A 19,891-nucleotide genomic window follows, 5' to 3' on the forward strand; every position below is an offset into this window, starting at 1 on the left:
TGAACCTTTTTTTTTTTTTTTAAGTGAACGCTACAAAACAAGCCCTCTAGATTAGATACCGAATAGAGAAATATCAAGCTTTACAAACAGTAACATTGTTCAATATTGCAGAGCAGGCCAAAACATTAGAAATAGAACAGCCTGTAATAATCTTTTGGAAATCAACAATGATTTATCCAATTCAGTGTGAATCAGATGTAAATTCTTCTACTTTACTTTACATTTTCATGTGTATTTGAATTTTGAACCATACAAAGTGACATTCTGTATGACAACGACATTGTAGCCGTTAATAATAGCAACAACATCATGGAATAAAAATGACCACCAGCAGCCTTTGGTATGTTGCAAGGAATGGAAACAAAATCAGACCAGTGTAGTTTAGTTGTAAGGAACTGGACTAGTTTGGATGTTTTTGGTTGACTTCGTTTTGGCAGTGTTTCTAACTTACAAATGAACTCTTTTTGATAGCATGATATCTAACATGAAACTCTTCACAGACAAATAAAACACCACAACTTACATATCTGAATGTTCTGAAACAGAAATGTTCATTTATTTTTCATTTAGCCGTATTTATTTATTTAAGAAACAAATAGTATTTATCTGAGGTTTTGTTGTGTGTGTTTACAATGTTCTGATGAAGTTCATTACCTGTCATACAATAGATAGAAAAGTCCACATAAATGCACATGAAATATCATGAAAGTAGATATTAGAGATTATATTATGTAGCTCCTTCATGAATGCATAGACAACACATTTCTCCAAGGTACTACACATAGTACCCACTGCTGACTGAAAACCATTTGTTCTGTACACACAGGTAGGCATACAATAATGTAACCACTTAAATATGGATTTAATAGAAATTCTTCATTTTTTTACATTGTCATATATATATTACACATTTTAACAATACAAATTGACATTCTGTATAACAATGGAATTGTAACAGTTAATAATGCCAACAAAACCATGGATGCATAATGTAATGGCAGATGTAACATTGGTCCATGGTTACAGGTACACGTTATGCATAACATAATGGCAGATGTAACACTGGTCCAAGGTTACAGGTACATGTTATGCATAACATAATGGCAGATGTAATACTGGTCCAAGGCCAGCTGTTTCCAAGCCATTTGTTCTTTCCTCACAGGAACGTCATAGATGACACTGCAAAAGCTACGAAAGCTTTATGCACATATTGGCACGTACAGGTAACTGAGCCATGTTTCCATCTCGCTATCTAAGCTTCCACCCTCACCTTATTTTTTTGGCCTCATCATGTGAGGCAAGATGTCATTGTCATTGTCATTGTCATTGCGATTTAGCCTGATCAATATTTCACAAAACACAATTCAAAGGTCATTTGGTCAAAGGTCATTTGCAATCGGTATGTTGAATGGGGGAAAGTCCCCCAAAGTTGTTGTGTATAGAATCAAGAACTGTGTTTCTGGACATGGCAATGGACGATTTTCAGAGTTAATTCTACTCAATATTGTGTAAATATTAAGAACTGTAGAGTTGCAATTACACTGATCACCTGCAGAATTTTACACTAACGTGTGACTACCTTTGAGTGATTTGACTATCTAAAATGTTGTGATTACTGGAGTTGCTCTAAGAATACTCCCATCCCATTTTTTTACTGTGCATCTAAAGCATTCTTGGTTCAGTTGTGGGCAGGTTTTTTGTCAGCCCTAGGGAAGTTTAGAATACAACTTCCCCAGAGCAAATAGTTTGCTAAGCATCCCTCTAAGTCCCTGTAATAGGCCTGTTCCCTCTGCTGCATGACCTTCCGTGTAATATCTTCCTTCATTCCTCTGCACCATCTCCTCTATGGTGTCAAACAGCTTCTCTATCTGCCCTCTATTACTGTATTCACCCTCCTGTTTCTCCTTCCAGTAAAAGTTGTCTATGACATGGTAGCGGCCACCGCATTTGTCCACCAGGTTCTTCAGTGGAGCGGAGGATGTTGCCTGAGGGCTTGGCGTGACCGGACTACACTCCCCTACAAACTGCTGAATGGTCTGGCTCTGCAGGTCATTCCCATGGGTGAAGATGATCAATGAGTGTCTAAAAGCCCTGCGTGTAAACAGCTCCACAGTCTTATTGATGACCTCCTCCTCCTCGGTGGTGAAGCGAGCCACCTTCAGCACCAGGATGAAGGCGTGAGGTCCTGGGCAACTCAGCGTTAGGCACTGGCCTATCTCATACTTTATCCTGTTCTCCGTTGTGGGGTCGAGGAATCCCGGCGTGTCTATCAGGGTGATCTTCCTGCCGTTGATCGTTCTGCTGCGAGCTTCACACATGTTGGTCACAGCGAACGGGGAGCTCTTCACTTCAAAGACCTCCTCCCCCAGGATGGTGTTGCCGGTGCTGCTTTTCCCGTCCCCGGATTTGCCAAGAAGCACAATCCTCCACTCACCTGAAAACACACAGTAGAGACATTTGTTGACATCCTGTACATCCATGTGTTATGTCATTCATGGAGAGTATCCCCATTGCAAACAATGACCAAAATCTTCAAAGAAAGCCTCAAAAGTTAAGGATTCCATATATTTCTACGTATTTCCATTGATGTGACTGTTATTTTCTGGACCATGTTTTTTGATGGAGATGTCAAGGTGGCGTATAGGTGAGCTATGTACAACAGGACACTGTAATGTACTGTGTGGACCTTTTATGTGTGTGTTTAAAGTTTGATCAATAAAAACTTGAATTTCAAAAAAAAAAAAAAAGTTAAGGATTCCATGCACAGGTTTTAGGTAGGTTTTGGTAACAAATGGGAAATTAAAGCATATAACAGGAAAACGTGTTTACTGTATAAAAGTTATGTTTATAATTTTTTTTAAAAAATGTATTATCAGAGAGATCAACCTGATGGCAACTTTATAGCAAACCTGATGACTCTGTAGAAGTAAAACATGCTTTTCACTCCAGTAATAAACAGAAGAAAGTCAAGCAAGTGGTGCAGTGCATTGTGTGTAGTATTAGAACAGTTGCCATATGCCTATTTATTCTGATAAAATGACACTGACTTGTGTGGAAAGTGGTAGACACAGTGGCAGTCTTCGCCCCAGCTCCACTTTGTGCATCAGTGCAGACACTGGCAGTGTACTGAGTGTCTGGCTGCAGGCCTGTAAGAGTCGCACAGCAGGACTCTGTAGAGATGGTCTGTGGTACAGTCCCTTCACTGCAGTAGGAGATCAGGAACTTGTGTGGATGTTGCTCCATCCCCTGCTGCAGGCTCCAGCTGAGATCGGCCTTCCACTGGTCACCCGATTCTGCTCGATCCACAGCCACACACAAGTCTGTGGGAGCAAGGCTACCTGCATAGCACAGCAATGACAAAGAAGACTTGTGATTTACATTCTAGATATATTTGAATAACTTGCTATTTGCAGTCCTCTTTGAGAATATGATTGAAGAGGCAGGTGGGGATTTGTCTGGCATTTCCCTTGAGGCAGAGACCACCACAGCTACCAATGTTCTATACTGTAACCAACACCTTGTCAACATAATTCCCAGGCCAAATAATGAGGGCATACTTACCAATTCTGATGGTGATACTAGCCGTCTCGCTCCACCTGCTGCCCACTACAGTGCAGGCTGTGATGTAGTATTCCCTGCCAGTGCTCAGGCCATGGAAGTTGTGCTGTAGGGACTGGACAGACGTGGCCTCCAGACATCTCCCACCGCTGTAGAGCTTCAGCAGGTACGAAGCCTGGTGGACTGCCACAGGCTCCCTCCATGTAACTGATACGGATCTAACCCCCGTCACTGCAGTAAGCTCCTCAGGTGGGGGGATACCTAATACATGTAAACAAAACACATTATCTGCCTTCGCAATGGAATTCTCTTTTCTGATTGGCTGATGGGGTGGCCATTAATTCCATGAAACTGGTCAGGCGCCAAGCAAGCGACCAAGTTAGACGCATATAGAATCTTTGTTTGGAATGGCGATGGTATCTAAGGAAATCATACACATCGTCTACGGAAATTTAAATAATCACAACGTCGGCATACCAAACGAAGATTCTAGACAAGTCTAAGTCTATATTGTTCACAAGATTCTGGTGCAGTTGGCATGGTTCCTACAACTTTACAGACAGTAATGGATTTTTAAAAGTACCCTACCGTAACAGCAGATAAGCAGGATAATGGCCTTCAAGGTCAATCGGTTCCCCGAAGTTAATGGCTTAGCGGAGGCAACTCTGTCTCCGTGCTGCGTGTGTCACCAGAGTTCTGAGCCGCGGCCTCGCCATTAACTTTGTGGAGATGGTCGCCTCGTTGGCCGTTATCCCTTACTTAACTTGTAAAGAAACAAACTGAGCTTACACCTGCCACTGCAATCCTGAGTGATAACTTACCCGATTGACAACTGGCCAATAGCTTTATCAATATTGGTGATTGCAATAAGTCTGACAACAAACCACAAGCTAATTGTGATTTTATTACTGTATATACTATTATGTGTCCTATGGTTGGGTTTCTTTCTTAGCAGTCTAATGTGGTCCAGCTTATCAATGTAGCAATCTCAAACAAAATTATTATTTGAAACAAACCTGTGGTAATGGTTGCAGAGACACATGGACTTTGCCGGCCACTGTCTCCAATTGTGGCCACAGTAAACGTGTAGGTGTGTCCTGCGAAGAGGTTTCGGACCTGTAGTGTCATTTCTTGAACCTCGATGGTGTCACCTGGCCTCCTTGACACCCTGAATGTGTGGGGTCCAGGGAGCCCCTCCGGAGGTCCCCAGCACACACACACAGAGTCTGGCTTCACTGAGGTGAACACAATGGGCCCAGGAGAAGGTACAGCTGGGAATGAGAATCACAATAGTCACTCAGTCTGTCATGACAATGGGACCAGGAGAAAAGACGGACTTGCTTTAATAGTTACATCTGTGAGGATTGTTATGCTCCATCTGCCATTTCTGCCACTGATTTTTGGAGTTATGCCAGCCTAACGTAGACCACTTCTTTGTTATGTAAGCACAGACTAGTTTCCTAGTCAACATTGGGTTAGATACCTTAAAGTGAAGTATGTCATTCCTGTTGGCATTATGTTAGACACATTAAATCTTAGGGAACCTGCAGCCTTTTGAAACCCAAGACCCATTTCCTAAGCATTCAGATTCCTGCAGCATTTTAATGCCCAGAACAACTTTTATCTGATATCGCACCTGTTGCATGTGAATAATAAAAGAAGTGGCTCAAGGAGTCGTTATTGAGGACAGGCATAATTCAAAAACGGTTACATTCCACACTCACCTGTTACAATAATGACTGAAGAAGCTTCACTTCTTCTCCCATCTTCAAGCTCACAGTAGACACTGGTTGTGTACCGAGTGTCTGGCTGCAGGCCTGTAAGAGTCGCACAGCAGGACTCTGTAGAGATGGTCTGTGGTTCAGTCCCTTTATTGTAGTAGGAGATCAGGAACTTGTGTGGAATCTGCTGCATTCCCTGCTGCACGCTCCAGCTGAGATCAGCAGATGTTGGAGTCACTGAGCCCACAGTCACATCTTCTGGTACTGGAAAGGCTGTGATGGACACATGGCATTCGTATGATCAGATGATCTGATTCCATTCCAGACAACACCGTATGCCAGAAATGTGGACTTGTGACTTGGACTTGGACTTGAGTCAGACTTGAGTCACAAAATACTTGATTTAAGACTTGACTTAGCAATAATGACTTGACTCGACTTCTACTCTGCCATAAGCAATCGTCAATATTGCACATAGAATACAAGGTGTGCAAACCACAAGTAACCTCCCAATACAGTGTGATAAAAAAATATGAATGCAGCTTGAATAAAAAGTAGGCAAAATAATAAGACATATGTGCTGCACTGGAAGTCCTTTTATTGTTTGCATCATCCTCGTCCTATCCTGGTTGCACCACATTGTCTGCAGACAGAACATTCTAATTTGTTCTACCCTACCATTACCCTACAGTTGACAAATAGTCCTTGGCCATGGCTCAAACGGCTATGGCACTGCACTGTTATGCCGGGGAACCTGAGCAATACCTGCCTGATGTTATTTTCTGATCCTCCCTATCTCTCTCCCACTCACTCTGTCCTATCAACTAAAGGTGTTAAAATCCCCTAAAATGGGAAACTTGCTCATGGGGACCCAGATTCGAACCAGAGCCCTGTCCCACCCCATCTCTCTGTCCCACTTAGTTCCTTTCTATTTCTGTGATAAAGGCATCAAAAACATGAAGGATGATGTTGACAGCAGACATACGTGTGGTGCTGATGGTGCAGACAGGTGAGCTATGTCTGTTTTGGAACACGGTGGAGACACTGATGGTGTACTCCCTCCCGATGTCCAACCCAGAGAAGCTGTGCTGAAGGGAGCTGACAGTTGTTGCCCACAGACATGTTCTATCAGCGTAGAGGGTCAGCAGGTACGAGGCCTGTTCAACTCCAGCTGGTACGCTCCAAGACACCGACAGCGATGTCAGATCCGTCTCAACACAACTAAGACCCTCAGGGGTAGGAATGTTGGACACGACACAAAGGTCCGTCATAGCAGGGGGTGCATCTGATGTAGGAAAAATATGGTAACCCTTCAGAGTTGCAGTCTTTAAAAAGCTTTATAAACACTTTGCAAATAATGAACTAATTATCAATGAAACATGTACAAATGTTTGTAAATGATTAAGAAAAAGTATTTTAACAAAGCAGACATAGTAAAGCCAGAGCAGTGTCATGCAGGCAAAAAATATAGGCGTGTCAAGCAGGCAAAAACATCTCAAACTCAACCTGGAGGAGCCGATTTCCACTGGGCTGTGCAGCTGTTGATTGGTTTGTACTCTTTGTTTATAATAAGTTCATTAATAATTGCTAACTGGAAATGCACTCAGAGAGTGCAGACCTCTGCTAAGGAAGCTCTTTGATAGAACATTTGACTATGTTACACCCTATTTTTTTTTCAAATCTTTCTGCCGTCTTTTTATGGAGTTAGAAACTGGAATGTCACAATTTGCCCTATCCCGCTATGGTGAAGAATCTTTAAAAAATTCCATCACTTTTTCCTTTTGTCATGTCCAACAACTCCACAAAGTTTCATCCGAATCCGTTCATATCTTTTTGAGTTATCCTGCTGAGAAAGAGACAGACAAACACGACCGAAAGCACAACCTCCTTGGTGGAGGTAATTAAGTGTTAGTGTTTTTTAAGGGACTGTTAATCTAAAGTGTTTCCAAAAGAGCAGTCATCATCTGGGACCCTGTTTCTCGAAAGCATTGTTAACTAGTTAGCCACATAGGAGATTGGCAATGGGAGATTGCATTGCGAACAAGTAAGTTCCTAACTTAGTTAGCAATGACATTGTTGAGAAACGCACCCTTTGTCTTAACCTGGGATGGCAAAACAATCTTCTGCTGAAATGTTACTTTTGCACTGATAATAACATTGTCCCTTACCTGTTGTTTTCTTCCTCTTTTGTACCTAATAATGCAGAAGGGAACACGACACAACATTATGCTTATGTTGCATTAAAAACAGGTTTCCTATAATGAAGGTATTCATTACATTAGAATCTACCTTGTATTTTCCGGGTTCAAAGTCTGTTATACGATGTCCACTGTGCTCTGTTACCCCACATAGAGCACATATAGCAGTCTGGTCAGTGGTGCAGTACAGCTCCAGTTCCCTATTGTGCCGTTGGCACAGCCTCTGCTCCAGGTCTTCCGTGGCCTCCATTAGCCTGTGTCTCTGCAGAGCTGGGGCTGTGTAGTGGGGCTTCACATGGTCCCCACAGAAGGAGGCCAAGCAAGTCAGGCAGGATTTAAACGCCCTCTTGGGGCAAATATCACAGAGAACTGCTGCACACTCTGCAGTCTGGGATCTGTGCATCAGAAATGTGAAAATTATTGAAAGTAACCTTGGCCTGCCCATCTTTCCCATGACGCATCACAAAATCTAACAAAGTTTGTCTGAAAAAGCATACCATCACCAAACTCACTTTTTCGGTTCCTGCGTTATTGTCAATGGAGGTTTCATGGACCGGTAACTCATCATGGACACTTCACTGCTTACGGGTGATTGTCTTCCATGGACACTGGAACAATAAAACATCATCATTAGCCTGTGGAGAACACATGTTGTGGATTGAGCAAGGCACACTGCCTCATATTGCTCCAGGGACTGCTACCCATACTCTGTGCCTATACACTGTGAAACAAGATTTGGTGACCTGTTGCAGAAGCACTACTGTTGCCATGTTGAGTGAATTAATTACTTATCACCACAAAGTAATAAAAGTTATCGTAGATGAACTTCCACATGAAAAAACAATGCCCTACAAAGAAAAAAAACTTAGGTTTCCCACGTCACCTCTGGCAATTCACAATTACCCCCGCTGGGATAAGAAAAGGTCTGTGATTTACTCAATTTACAGACATTGGGTAACACTGTACAATAATGGTGCAGCATGAGTAATAACGGAATAATGTTCCGTTTATTTAAAGTAACCTGGGCCTGCCCATCTTTCCCATGACGCATCACAAAATCTAACAAAGTTTGTCTGAAAAAGCATACCATCACCAAACTCACTTTTTCAGTTCCTGCGTTACTGTCAATGGAGGTTCCATGGACCGGTAACTCATCATGGACACTTCACTGATTACGGGTGAATGTCTTCCATGGACACTGGAACAATAAAACATCATCATTAGCCTGTGGAGAAAACATGTTGTGTAATTGTCAAGGCAGACTGGGCTACTTCTCAGTGACTAGACCCAGGGATGACCGGAGCACCCAGCATAGTATTTTAGACTTTTTTTTTTTTTTGGTGCACAAAGTGAAAGATGTTGAGGCGCAACTGCGTCTTCCTCAGAGTCTGGGTGTAAAAAATAATTTATATGAATCGATGCATCGATCCTACGGCCGCCTGTTGTGTATTATATTGTAATGTAATGTAATGGTGAAATCTGTACAGTATGGTTTTACCATCATGTTTACTGTTACCACAGTGAGAGAGTGAGTAGGCCTATACTGTACATAGTCATAGGCCTACTTAGTAATAATTTTAGGTTGTATTGAACCTTTGCTCCTAAAGACTACAAGTTGAATACAAATTAATGTAATAAACATTAATTACATAGTATATACAACACAGTTTACAGTTGAAGTATACTACCTGCATGTGGTCTCCTGTTCTTGTGTAGGCCTATGTGTTGTAGACATGAACTGGTCACTCTTCATGGACAGAATACTGGTTACAGGTGAACCTGGCCCATCGTGAGCAACACTAGCATGAAATAGAACACTACATTTGTACACTTTAGAGAAAACACAAGCCACTGTGGGTTACTTGTGCAGTACAATGAAATTCACGATTTAGTACTGCGTAGCAGCAAACATGTAGTCTGTGTATTTCTTTACTCCTACTGTCGCTCCCCTTCATGCTCGTACTGTCAAGAGTGAAATTGTAGTCTCTGTGATGTTGATGGTTTGTTGTATTCTTATTGTAATCATAGTCACATGTGCCCTTTATACAACAAATGTAAAAGCAGCAGAGCTAGCATATCTGTAACGAGCAAGTAGTGTAACTAGTAGTGTAAGTAGTGTAACTAGCAATCCTAATCAATCATACTGCAGTGTGTGTTGCCATATCAGAACAGTATATTTCATTTTGAATCCAGTTTTTGGTCTTCATTGTCAGTTTACAAGTAGATGTTCATTGGATGTAGACCAAACCTAGCCTGTGATGTCACCAGGGCTCTAAATTAACTTTTTGCATCACCAGTCAAAATGGCAAATAGTAAAAGTGGCTAGTAAGTTGGTCTTTTCTACCAGCCTAATTCAAATTTCACCATCATTGGTGGGCTGGTGTTAATTTAGAGCCCTGGATGTCACAATATGACACGATTTTAATTTCACCTTTGCTCTGTGTCTGCAGCCTCATCATCGCTGGGCCTCTCTGCCATAGTAAACTCCTCGACCACTTGGCCTGTGTCTGCAGCCGGCCCCTCTCTGCTTTATCGCCACCTGCTACTCCAGTCAGCTACTCCATTAGGCAGCCAGGATGTCTTCAACTCTACATACAACGTAATATCCTGTCAATGCAATTATAAAAATCATTTTCAGTTCAGACGTAATGCAATAACCTGGCTAACATAGTAATTTCCCTTCAACATAATCACCTCAGTCATCTCCTGCCATTGTAATAATTATTACATTGGCAGGACATTAATGCATTTTAGGAAAGGTAGAAAAGGTCCTTACATTATAACAATCATATATTATTTTGTTGCCGTAGGCAACACTATACCCTGCTGGAATCGTTTCAGGCCCAGGGTGCATTTCCCAAACAAACATTTCAATTGCTGAACAGGATCAGATGTATTTCAAATTAATGAACAGTAAAACCCAGAAACTATCACTGCCAGTTGATAGCAAGTTGTTGCTTGCTATTGAGAAGGTTAATGTCTGTCAGTTGGATCAGTTGTTGCAGATAATGTTACGGAGTCACACATTTGAAGTCCATTATCTACAATTCTCTGAGTTTTCCTTTGGAATTCTATCTTCCAGCAAGTCAAACCTATCTTTTTTCCCTACACTGAAATTACTGTAGGCCTACTTGTGAAGTCAAATATTAAGGTAAATTCTTTCCATCATAAACAGCATTATTCAAATGTGAACATCATAATAAATCCATGCATCATAATAATGTAACTTCATATATCCATGATTTTGTTTGTACATAATAATATACAGTATGTGACAATATTCAGAATACATTGTGTAACAATATATAACAAACAATGATTCCATATCACAGGCTTTCAGTTCTGAAATGTTATTGTACTTACTTTTTCAATACAAGCCTACTACTATTTTATCATTGCACTTCAGCATACGGTTGTGGACGCTCAGGTATGTGATGGAATGCGATTGACTGTAAGTTACCCGCTCGTTGAGAATACCGCTTCACACTTACCATCTCATTCAATTAAATTTAAATGACCTCCAAAGCCTAATAACATGTCACAACAGCAGTTCAGTATCATACAAACAAATAATGAAAAGAACATTAATGTGACGGCTTACCTCGACGCTACAATGTCGCACTAGCCAAGTTCAGCATTTCTTTTCCTCGTCTTTGACAACCAGTTTGGCTTGTTTGTCTTTCTCCTCCCTGCTGGGCAGATTTGCACCTGTCTCAACAGCGCACTCTACAGAATTGTGACTTCTCTCAAAAACAACAACAAAAATGGCAAAAAATAATCACACATATCACATATCTGACATACTGTACAACCACAGGTGACAGGAAAATAATTGCTCTTTCCAAATTTGTCCCTCCTTACAAGGTCAATGGATGCACCAACAGATGAGTATCTGAAGGTAGAATCTTCGCTAACACTTTCTAAAAACGTGCTATTCGTAAGACACTATAAATGCATGCAAAACGAATTATAATACAGTCATGAGGCTTTGTACCAATTGACAAAATTATATATTGTATTGTACATCATGACAACAGTCATGAGGTATACTAATGAAATATCAACTTCCAACGTTATTTCATTTATATTGTTTAGAAGGATGGATTTAACATGTTCTGACTCCATTCCATTGTAAATGTTGGATAAATATAAAGTATGAATAAAACATTTCCCACTCATTTACAAAATTGTGTTAATGCTTTGTTCATCATTAGTTAATTATTTATTGACTAAGTGTTAAATGCTTTTATGCATCCATTATTATAAAGGGTTACAAACTTACAGAGTGCAGCCAAAAATGCTCAGCGGAACCGAGGATAGCACAGTGCTATAGAAGGGACTCCTGTTTGGAGTTACAGGATTTGACCATGCAGTCACGAACTGAAAAAATTAAGGTTTAAAACTAGAAATCCTACAACAAGCAGCAAGCGACAAGAGGCAAATATTTTGGCAAAAAGCTCAGGTTTAAAGAAGATGCATCACCACTGTTCTTGCACCGATTCTTTTTTCAAGGGTTTATTTTAAACTTCCATAACAATGTCAACTACAGTAAAACCTATACTTGTACACTTCTAAGATGCACAGTAAATAATTTCGTGTCAATATTTGGTAACACTTCCAAATAAGGGGCCATGATTAACAGTAAAGTAGCTACAACCTAATACTTAAGTAAGGGTTAATAATCATTACTCAATGCCACATTAGACACATTTTAATTGTAATAGATATTAGATAACTATTACATTGTGTTACAAGTTAATAGCATATTATTATTTAACTAATAGATAGGTAAGGGCACAGTTAATAGTTAAGTAGCTATCAGGTCATACTTAACAAAGGACCAAAATTAACACTTACTTAATACAAAAGTAAGGCATAACTAATGGATAAATAATACATAAATATTGGGTTGGATCCTTATATTAGAGTTGGCTGAGGATTTAATAGTTAGGCCTAAATAATAATATGCTATTAACTTGTAACACAAGGTAATAGTTATCTAATAGTTAACTAACTGCTTACTAATGTTCAACATATGCATTAATAACAATTAAAATGTGTCTAATGTGGCATTAAGTAATGATTATTAACCCTTACTTAAGTATTAGGTTGTAGCTACTTTATTGTTAATTATGGCCCCTTATTTGGAAGTGTTACCCAAGATTTCAGTAAAAGTTTATAATTCAGCAGTGTCAACATAAGGCCCGGGGTCCGGATGTGGCATGCTAGATGGTTGAATGCAGCCCCGGACTTGTAGAGAAGAGGGAAACAAATAATATAAAAATAAAACGTAAATCTTGCCCACTAGAGGGTGCCGGTTTTTGATATTTCAGGTTTTCAATACTCAATACTTTTATTGATCGCTATTTACAGTCAATGGTCCAGATGTACCAGTTACCATACTCCTCCACACGGTCCTGATATACCTGTTATCATACTCCTCCACATGATTGGCAAGCAATGCAATTCTGGTATAGAGTACAAATTTGTGACTTTTTTTGTAATAACCATTTGTCCAGGCCACTTCAGATCAAATCGGCTTCATGTGGCCCCTGAACTGAAATGAGTTTGACACCCATGAGTTTGACATTCAGAAATTAGTCCTACTCAATATTGGACCAAAGAGAGTCATTACAACATTGTGGATGGATTACTCCAATAGTAGAGTCAGTGTAAAATTCTGCAGCTGAGCAGTGTAATTGCAACTCTACGGCTGTAAATATTTACTCAATATCGTAGAATCACCTCTGGAAATGTTACACTAACCAAAGAATAAGAGTAGCACTATTTTTTGAGTGAGACAAAGTGTTATCTGAGACAGTTATCTGAAAAGGACTTGATTGCAAGTCTTGTTGTGTTCTATTTTGTGTTCTATTTCTCTTTTCTTTAGCTTGAGAACACACACACACACACACACACACACACACACTGACACGCGCGCACGCACACGCACACGCACGCGCGCGCGCACACACACACACACACACACACACACACACACACACACACACACACACACACACACACACACACACACACACACACACACACACACACACACACAATTGCATCATGCATACATGGACCACATATACCCCCCTGATGTAACAATATACATTGCAGTCTTGATATTGCAGTACAACACAGGACTTTCTTATGAATCTCTTGCGTGTCTTTATATTGAAAATTCAATGTTACATTTTAAAGTTAGAACAACATGTTTAAAAAGTAATTTGAAAAGTTGAAAAGCTGAAAATGTGTGGCCCAACTTAAGTTCTTGCCTTGGCTTCAAAATGTGGCCCAAATGAAATTCTAAGTGAATACCTTTGCAGTAGATGTCTGCGGCTGAGTTTGGGGTGAGGGATGGGGATGGAGATGGGCCTGGGGATGGGGATAGAACTGGTGTTGCTGTCTTCAGGAGAGTGTAAATGTCAGCTGGGTATGGAGGAGATGTTGCTGGGACTGGGGATGGAGCAGGTGGGGATGGGGTTGGGGATGACACACGACTGCTGCGCTGGGGATGGGGATGGGGATAGTGGGTCAATGAATGCGGCATGTAGAGTTTTACTGCTGAGTAGATGACCGATGACTGAGATGGGGATGGAAATTGTTGGTCTATGGATGGGCCTGGGGCTGGGGCTGTGTTGGTGTGGTCAGGAGAGAGTAGATGACACCTGGATCTGGGGCTGAGGATGGGGCTATCAGGCCTGCTGTGGCAGAGGCCGGGCCTTGTGATGGGGCATGCAGGGCAGAGGCTGGGGATGGGGCTTGTGTTGACGCCTTCACCACAGAGTAGATGACACCTGAAGCCTCGTCCTCCTCCTCTTCTTCTTCTTGTTCCCTGTGGGGCTGTACTGGCTGCAGTCTGCTCACGTTAGCATAGGTGCTCCCAGCACCCTCTACTGCCTGAAGAGAGAACAACAGCCAATAGTCACCAACACAAACAGGTCCTTCACAGCAACACATCACTATATGGGCAGAGCCGTAAGAAAATCCAAAAAGTAAAAAATCCTGCCAGGTTTTTCATCCAACCAGCTTATAATCACCTGGTCACCAAGACAAGTAGATCACACACTCAGTAAAGGCTGTGTTAGGAGGAAAACGTGGCCAGGCTTTTAAAAATCATTCTCAACTCATTTTACTTGGTCTTTGGTGGAAGCTCTGCATGTGGGAATCACCAACGCTATAAGACAGAGGAGCATTACATTACATTATGCTTAGATGACGCTTTATTCCAAAGCGATTCACCATATTTCTTTAAGTACAGGATAGTGGGTACCAGTGATGCGCGGGTCGACGAAAAAACAAGACACACCCGACCGCTTTTTTCCCTAGTCCGCCCGCTTGCCCTGCCCGCAAGAAATATTCATGAAAAATATTGACCCGGCCCGCTTCCCGACCCGCCTTTGAAAATAGTAGCCGTGCGTCTTTATGAACACCCTAGCGTCATTGGCAAAGCACAATCACGTCAATAAAGGTCTTAAAAAAGGAATTTGCGTCAAGAACAAGACAGCTGTGCATTTCAACAGGACATGTTGGATTTTTGAACCGAGGCCATGCAATGACGACTGCCGACTGTCACCTGTTTATTTCGGCAACATCGTCGTTTGGATACATGGAGAAAATTAATCTGTAGGTTGGTGAGCAGACGGAGCCAGCCGTCAAGTGGATTGCCTCGTAGTCATGGTACGACACAGGACATGAAAACAAACTCTGTAAGCAACACATGAGTGCGAAACCATTACAATTGTATAAGAAAATATGTAGGCTATATCCATCACTGCACTGTTTAGAGAGCACCCTCTGTGTTCTTCAAAATGCACTCAATGGTTGCACCTGCTGCACCAGTTGCGCGCAGAAGATATTCGGCCGACGCAGGAGCCTCATTAAGTCTCCTGCAGAGCGCGTGGCACCATCGTAGTTATTCAGCCATATAAACTTTGATCTATTTCGCAAAAAATGTCCCTGTCTGCTAAAGTAAACTATAGCCTATTGGCTAGCCTATAGCCTACTTTAAAATTCGGCATCATTTCAAAGGTCCTGACCGACCGCACCCGACCCGAATTTCATTAAAAATAATATTTCATAACCCGTGCCTGCGGTCGACCGCAGTTAACTGCAAGCGCCCGCTGCTTTCGGGTCAGCCCGCGCATCACTGGTGGGTACAGTCCCTGGAGCAGTGTGGGATTAAGCCCCTTGCTCAAGGGCACCTCCGCCATGGAGTGAGATCGGGAGTGGGAGAGTGAGATTCGAACCTGCAATCCTCTGGTTCTAAGTCCCACCTCTTGACCACTAGGCAAAAGACCAACTGCCCCAGGAGCCCTTCATCAGTCTAGCAAATATTCAGAATAGTCACTCTACTCCTCTAATACGCCATGCTGTTTTATGAATAAAAAATGACTTGACATTACACAACACTGTGCCACACAGCTGACCTCATATTAGGCAGGCCTCTTGCCATGCCTGAGTGGTCAGTAGCCTGTTCAATATTTACACTGTGTTGACTAGATGGGGCAGATGCATCTGGCTGACACTCACACTGTGATAAGATAAATTTCTGCAAAAGACACTAACTTTAGATTTTTAGCTGTGACCACTTCCCCTCTCGCACAAGGTCAGTTTCAAGACATAATGCAATAGCACATACAGTGTGTGTGTGTGTGTGTGTGTGTGTGTGTGTGTGTGTGTGTGTGTGTGTGTGTGTGTGTGTGTGTGTGTGTGTGTGTGTGTGTGTGTGTGTGTGTGTGTGTGTGTGTGTGTGTGTGTGTGTTACCCTGCTCCTGGTGTGTGTGTGTCCATGTTGAGATCTCCTCCTCAGCAGTATGATCACTAGGCCCACCGTAACACAGAGCACCAGCACAGCACACACAGCCACCATGGCAACAAGACCAGCGGAGAGGGTGTTATCTGCAATACACACACACACACACACACACACACACACACACACACACACACACACACACACACACACACACACACACACACACACACTCACACACACACACACACACACACACACACACACACACACACACACACACACACACACACACACACACACACACACACACACACACACACACACACACACACACACACACACACAACAAATTAGTAATGGGATTATTTTGTGGTGTCTGATAGGGAGGCAATGGATGTTTTGAGGTGTGCTTTTGGGTCGACCTCTACTCTACTCTACTCTACTCTACTCTACTCTACTCTACTCTACTCCACTATACACTACCCTATACTCTACTACTCAGTGCATTTCATGATGTATGATTTTTGGTTCGACCCCAAATTCTACTCTACTCAACTGTGCCGTACATTTCATAATGCTAAGACCAGTTTATATAGAGGACAGTTACTATCACACACAAACACAGTTACTATCAAAAACAAATATACGTCTTTGTAAACACAGTCAGATACTTTGAAACATACTTGCTGTTAAACTCATTTTCTATCAAACACAGTTACTATCAAACAAACACAACACAGTTGCTATCTAGCACAGTTACTGTACTATCAATATCAAATACCCTTACGCTTAAACTCGGACAGTAAACTCACACAGTTATGGTTAAACTCAGTTACAATCAAAAACAACTGCTATCTGGTGTGAGTGTAATGGATATGGAGGGGGACGTCCACACAGAGGCTGTACTGGAGGTGGAGGGGGAGGAGGAGGAGGAAGAGGAGGAGGAGGGGGAGGAGGAGGAGGAGGAGGACACACTCAAAAACGACTGCTACCTATGAGGGCATCAGTTGAGGAGGGTGGAGTCTGAATCCATCCAGTATTGGAGGAGGAAGAGGAGGTGGAGGAGTGTGGATGTGACGTTGAATGGGATGTTGGAGGTTCTGCAAAGTAAACATAAACAAAAACATGAAATAGACAAGGAGAAGAATCACTGTACACTGGTGGACTTAGATTTGCTGTTATTTTTTTTTCATTTCAGTAACAACACATTTTACTTGTGCTTTGTCAGGTTCACCTGTGCATAGGAGTTTTATATCTTTGAGTACAAAAATATGTATTACACGCGCGCATACACAGAGAATTACGTAGTACATGGACCTGAAATATTTATGGGGAATTCATGTGTTTTACTCACTGCACCTTTCTGGATGATGAGGGAAATCTTCTTGTTCAGGGTATCTATTCCCCTCAAGCTCAGTCCACAGAAGTAAATTCCTGCATCCTTTAGAGTCACATTCCTGATCTTAACAGTAAAGTAGAGAGCAGATGGATTATCATGAAGAGAGTATCTCCCTTCAGTAACTTGGAATGCTCTAATAAGGACATCTTTCTCCCAGCACCGCTGGCGGCACAAGTATTTTGGTGTCTCCTGGTGTCCATCGGGGTAACGACACTGGATGTCCACATCTTGTCCCTCTGCTCCAGACACCATTATCTCTGGACTGGAGTCCACCACAACCGCTGCAATTACAAAACAACAGCAAGATCTTTAGCGTTCCACTGCGAATTTACATAACTCTGTCCTGAAGTACAAACCCCAACTCCGGTGAAGTTGGGACGTTTGGTAAACTGAGAATAAAATCAAAATGCTATCATTTTCAAAACATTCAATACATTCCTTAGATGGGTAATAGTGAAAAGACAACATATCAAGTGCTAAAACCGAGAAAAAATATTGTTTTAGGGGACATATGTACTCATTTCTAATTTGATACCTGCAACACGTCTCAAATAAGTTGGGACGGGGATCCGTGAAATGTTATAAACTTCCAAATAAGAAAAAACAACAAGGAAGAACATTTCAAAATTAATTGTACTGATGAACAATTTGAGTGTCCAGGTATAAGACAATCACGGAGAGGCTGAGTCATGCAGAATTAAAGATGCAGAGGGAACAACTACCATAATTATTACATAAAGTTTTGAATTCCATTGATTTACCGTGATTGAGTGTATATAAGACATATTTTTGTCATTAAAATCATTGCATAGGTTCATGAAATCATGAAATATATATTGGCTGTAGTCTCACTCTAGCACTCCGAGAATTACAGCTAGTGAAAACTTGACCATATTAAGGACGCTTCATGTGTGCAAATGATAGAGGGGTTTAACATTCCCCTATCCACCCGAGCTCACTTGAAATAGACCCAGAAGACATGGGAAACTGTCCTTTGCTTACAGAAGTCAGCAGAAGTTGCAGAAGTCAATTATTTTTTTAAATAATAGTCTTGCACATCCTGTGCTACAGTGAAAATTGACCATGCAACTTGTGTTAGTGCTAACTTCAAAAGTCAGCCTCCATGATGGCATGGGGGTGCAGTACATTGGTTAAGCTGTTCTAACTCACCTGTAGAATTGAATACAGTACTGAATGAAATACATGGGTTTTAAACAGCATGAAAAGCCACTCTTGCATTATATTTTGAAGGGAGATCTTCGATTACTGCCACATAGTAAGGACAAATTGCATTCTCTATGTTTTAACATGCAGTTTAACTCTAGCATAAGGACCAGCAGGACATAAAAGGGCTGGCTTTTGGTCAAGACCTGTCACACTGTAAGCACTACAGAAAGGAAAACATTGAAAAACATGACGAGGAATACACCTACCATTTAAGCTGGTGAAATCATGTCCAAGATAGGAATCACCACTGTTTTTATATAAAATCATCTCATCGGTTAATGCTATTAACTGTTAAGTGTTGTTCTTTGTTTTGTTTTTAGTCTTCCTCGACATTTGCTGCCTTTTATTGTCCCCGTCCCAACTCTTTTGAGACGTGTTGGATTTACATATTCTTTAATATCCCCCAAAACAATAATTTTGGTCAGTTTTGATGGCTGATATGTTTTCTTTGTACCGTTCTCCAACTAATGTCAGAACCAGATTTTTTTGAAATGGCAGTATTTTGTTATTATTCACAATTAAGCTTGCGTCCCAACTTCTATGGAGTTGGGGTTTGTAGAAAATAGCTATACGATGGTCTGACACTCTATAAAACGCCTAAACCAACCATGCTACTAGTCCTTTGAGCCTCCCACTTTCACTTATGCTGTTGCCACATTTTGGTAACCCTTGATGTCGCAGTTCCTCTTTTACACCACTTTCTCTTCTGGACTGGAGCGCTCCACAACTACTATGACTGCCATTCACTTTCTTAAAAGATCCCTTATGCAATTTCAGTCGTTTAATTTCAAAATGAGGGCAAACCATTCAAAAAGTTAATCTTTGAAAATATGCTAACTTATAAACTAATATTATTGGTCAGACCAACGTGCTGTAAATGCTGTCATTCAAAAGGCGATTCACTTACTCATGTAGACCTACTGAAAGTCTTGATTTCCAAGTCATAATGAATGCTTAGAATTTGATGGTGGTGGTATATATACATGACAAAGATGACATTTGTGAATGGGAAATTCTGGAAATA

General features: G+C 41.4%; 2 protein-coding genes across 3 annotated transcripts in view; both read right to left on the bottom strand.

The window, feature by feature from the left end:
• Window positions 1-988: 988 nt before the first annotated feature.
• Window positions 989-11,212, bottom strand: LOC134461706 (fibronectin-like). 2 transcript variants are annotated; one of them, XM_063214585.1, is made up of 13 exons: window positions 11,079-11,212; window positions 9,909-10,084; window positions 9,166-9,276; window positions 8,580-8,675; window positions 7,990-8,085; window positions 7,569-7,872; window positions 7,448-7,472; window positions 6,265-6,564; window positions 5,283-5,552; window positions 4,575-4,829; window positions 3,562-3,819; window positions 3,048-3,338; window positions 989-2,434 (listed from the first exon to the last, which is right to left on the bottom strand). In XM_063214585.1, the coding sequence occupies exons 2-13, from the start codon at window positions 9,953-9,955 to the stop codon at window positions 1,707-1,709; spliced, it is 2,781 nt and encodes a 926-aa protein (XP_063070655.1). In that variant the 5' UTR covers window positions 9,956-10,084; window positions 11,079-11,212; the 3' UTR covers window positions 989-1,706. The 2 variants fall into 2 exon arrangements, with proteins under 2 accessions (XP_063070655.1, XP_063070656.1); XM_063214586.1 differs by lacking the exon at window positions 8,580-8,675.
• A 2,555-nt stretch (window positions 11,213-13,767) lies between these two features.
• The window catches only part of LOC134461707 (protein CD300H-like), a 6,750-nt gene continuing 626 nt past the window's right edge, over window positions 13,768-19,891 (bottom strand). The window contains exons 2-5 of the mRNA XM_063214587.1: window positions 17,601-17,921; window positions 17,234-17,341; window positions 16,251-16,384; window positions 13,768-14,383 (exon numbers count right to left, since the gene is read on the bottom strand). Of these exons, the coding sequence (XP_063070657.1) occupies window positions 14,093-14,383; window positions 16,251-16,384; window positions 17,234-17,341; window positions 17,601-17,921 (854 nt within the window). The 3' untranslated portion in view covers window positions 13,768-14,092. The remainder of the gene's footprint in view (window positions 14,384-16,250; window positions 16,385-17,233; window positions 17,342-17,600; window positions 17,922-19,891) is intronic.

This window comes from Engraulis encrasicolus, chromosome 13 (genome assembly GCF_034702125.1).
Source record: "Engraulis encrasicolus isolate BLACKSEA-1 chromosome 13, IST_EnEncr_1.0, whole genome shotgun sequence".
Taxonomy (NCBI): domain Eukaryota; kingdom Metazoa; phylum Chordata; class Actinopteri; order Clupeiformes; family Engraulidae; genus Engraulis; species Engraulis encrasicolus.

What these genes read in the sequence shown, in the direction of transcription:
- LOC134461706 (XM_063214585.1), bottom strand. Translation starts at nt 9,955, where the DNA reads ATGGCAGAGAGGCCCAGCGATGATGAGGCTGCAGACACAGAGCAAAG. An exon ending in GAACAGGAGACCACATGCAG is followed by an intron (nt 8,676 to 9,165) that starts GTAGTATACTTC and finishes TTATTGTTCCAG; the next exon opens with TGTCCATGGAAGACATTCAC. An exon ending in TAGTATCACCATCAGAATTG is followed by an intron (nt 3,339 to 3,561) that starts GTAAGTATGCCC and finishes TGTGCTATGCAG; the next exon opens with GTAGCCTTGCTCCCACAGAC.